Consider the following 3,262-nt stretch of genomic DNA (forward strand, 5'->3'; position numbering starts at 1 on the left):
ATTAATACCTGTTAGTTGTTTAGAGTGATTTCTGATGGAAGTAGAAAAGGTAAACAAATAGATAATTTTTGCATATAATTGATGATCTTATTCTGTATTTACAATGAAAATATACGCCCCCCGTCTTTTCTCATTTTTGGAAGAATGAAAATGAAATATATAGCCGTTACGGACCCCACGCAAGAGATAGAAATTCAAATTTGCTGGCTTGATGTGATGGATAACGATCATATTTTTCATTTTAATGAGGAAATAATGGGGAACTAAACAGGGGAATTTCAAAAACTAAGGGAGAACAGAAACTTCAACATGTGACTTTATCTACTCGAAAATACGCAGTCGAATGAAATCTGGCAATTCAAAACTCCTGAATCTGCTATACAGAATGATAAAGGACCAGTTCAGTTGTCTAGGATGCTAAACAATCAAATTATCTATTCTGGAAATATGAAATAAAATACTTATAGAAACTTGAATAAAATAACTTTTATATATTCAATATATGCAGTACACAACTGATTGTAAGGAAATCGAACAGAACTTCAGAAACTTTTTAAAATCTTAGGTAATATTCAACTAAAAAGAGCAATTAAACAAGCTCCAGTGAGCTATGATTTTAATTCATGAACATCTAATAGATTCACTAGATTCCAAAGGACTGCCTGTATTTAACAGCAAGAAGCTCTTCAATCGAACTTGTGGAAATTAATTAAATTTCACAGTTTTCTGGTCTCTACATCGTATTTTACATAGAAGACTAAAGATGACATACATTGAATGTCCCGACGGTATTTTTAGATTCAAATAAAACTTTTTTCAACTCTATAAGACACCCATAAGTCAAATGTACTAGTTTGTAGTCATTCTAAATACTTTCTGAAGGCAAATAATACACACACACACACATATTTTAATGGAAATCAGCAACTTTATCCCCTCTATAGGATAGAGACCCACCATGTTCAAGATATCATCATTACAACTGAAGTCAGAATCCCTATCGAGTGAAATATTGTCCTCAAATATTTTCATTACTTAAACGTGAAGTGATGAGCTCCTGCCTATTCAAAAATATAATTTAATGGTGATGGTCAATATGCACTCACAAAAGGGAAAATGGACATAATTTCATAATATAACAACCAGAAAAACATGTTTCAAGTGTTTTAGATTCTAACGAAGATAGTTAATTATAGACAATTAATGTAAGAAGAAGACACAGAGAATAAATTTCACATGTTAACATAGAATTCTTACATAAAAATTTTGATAGAATTCCAAAATCCAATTGAAGTTTCAAAGACTTCTAGAAGTCTCAAAACTTGTAGAATACCAAATTTTAACATGGAAACTAATTAAATTACTTTCATTTCCAACGCTAATGACTCTACATAAGTATGACTCTTAAATAAAGAAAAACTTATTACAAATTCTGATATATATTTTTTATTTTGACAAATTATTCAAATGATCTGTACATGATATACACGCGCTTATTTGTCTCCAATAGGAATTGAATTCAAGTGGCATCCATGAAGCAAGCAGTTGACTCCGTGCACTTTCCATGGTTGGACACCATGGCATTAGCTCATTAAATTTTTGTATATACTTCTCCAGAGACAATACCTTGGTTCAGATTTCGTTGTGTGCAACAAGAAAATTTCCACGATTAAGTTAAANTTTTTTTTTTTTTTTTTGTGCATGGTAGCCCGATTTGAAATTTTGTAGCCCGATCTTGAATTCAATCCCGGATCCGTCCCTGACTAGCACTATTAAAAGGTTAGCTATAACTTCAATAATTTCCATTGCAAACTTTTAGACTCTTAAAGATGGACCGTGATCACCACTCATGATCATAACACAAGAACAAAAATCAAAAGGTGGGCCCCAAAGTGCAATTGGGTTTTCTTGTAATATTCAAAAATCTTGAGAGCTTTCTTTAGGCCTTTTCCCTTATAAATAAACCGAAGTTACTCCCACAAATCTTGCTTCGAAGCCACTTCTGATCTACATACAAAACATTCTCCCTTAACCAAGTTTCACAGAGCCATGGGAAATTGCTTAGTTCTTCAGGAAAAGGTTATCAAAGTCATAAAAATAGATGGGAAAATCCTTGAATACAAAGCCCCATTAGAAGTTCATCACGTTTTATCAGAATTTTCTCACCATGCAATATCAGATAAACTTCCAGTAGTACAGTACATGAATCCAAATGCTAAAATGAAAGGGGGTCAGTTATATTACCTTCTGCCTCTACCAGTGGCTTCACCGCGAATTAAGAAGAAGAAGACTGTTCGTTTTGCAGATTCAGTCAAAGAAGCTGGAGAAGCAACCGGAGTTGTGAGGATTAAGCTTGTCATCAGCAAACAAGACCTGCAAGCAATGTTACGAAAAGGAGGAGTTTCAGTTGATGATTTGGTATCAAAACAAAGCACTCACAAAGTTGATACCATTGACAGAATTGGTAACATGAATTGCAGAGGATGGACGCCCGCACTGGATGGTGTGCCTGAAGTCAACTAGCGCATGGGAAAACTAAAAGGAAAAAGTAGAATAGATGAGAATAAAAGTTAACATGAAAGATGTAATTCAAATACAAAATTTAGTTAGGCTCCGAAAGATATAGAAAGTACAGTCCAATTTGTCTTTTTTATTTTTCACGAAGGTTTAAAATACTTCTCCTGTTTGTAGCTTAACAGGATTATGATCCATCTGCTTCGATCCGCAATACTGAACAGGACAAGTGGTACATCTGCAGTCCGCTAGTTAAATGAAGCGTAACATAGAACAATTTAAGGAATTTCTTTCAAGATTTCATATAATCAAACATGAAGATTATGGCCTAGATTTTTCAGAAAGGCAGATAATTTCGTCCCATTCTGCTTAATATAAAATGGAAGAGAAAGGACAGTTCAAAAAAACGAAAACATTGTATGACACTTTTAAGGAATTTAATCTGTTTCTGAAGGACTAAAACCAAGATTCTAAATTACAGATGAAGAATACCAAAAGAACCGTGTATTATTAGGGACACAACATCAATAATCTTGACTTCAAGACTCATAAAAGGCAAAAAACTTGCACCTGTTCATAGCTGTAATGACGTTTTTCTGCACCTCAATTTCTTAGTGCAGGAAAAAGGACGTAAAAGTAAGCAAAAAAATACACAATCTGTATATTTCAAATTAATTACAAGGCTATAAAAATCACTTTATTAAATTAATAATGAGTCTCGTGAAAAAAAAAAAAAAAAAAAAAAAAA

General features: G+C 32.9%; 1 protein-coding gene across 1 annotated transcript; it reads left to right on the forward strand.

Annotated features, from left to right (window-relative positions):
- Positions 1-1,977: 1,977 nt before the first annotated feature.
- Positions 1,978-2,709, forward strand: LOC111404060. The gene has a single exon (XM_023032781.1). The coding sequence runs from the start codon at positions 2,050-2,052 to the stop codon at positions 2,521-2,523; it is 474 nt and encodes a 157-aa protein (XP_022888549.1). The 5' UTR covers positions 1,978-2,049; the 3' UTR covers positions 2,524-2,709.
- Positions 2,710-3,262: the final 553 nt, after the last annotated feature.

Source organism: Olea europaea, chromosome 11, assembly GCF_002742605.1.
Source record: "Olea europaea var. sylvestris chromosome 11, O_europaea_v1, whole genome shotgun sequence".
In the NCBI taxonomy this organism is placed as follows: domain Eukaryota; kingdom Viridiplantae; phylum Streptophyta; class Magnoliopsida; order Lamiales; family Oleaceae; genus Olea; species Olea europaea.

Excerpts from the sequence above, each read along its gene's own strand:
- LOC111404060 (XM_023032781.1), top strand. The coding sequence starts at position 2,050 with ATGGGAAATTGCTTAGTTCTTCAGGAAAAGGTTATCAAAGTCATAAAA.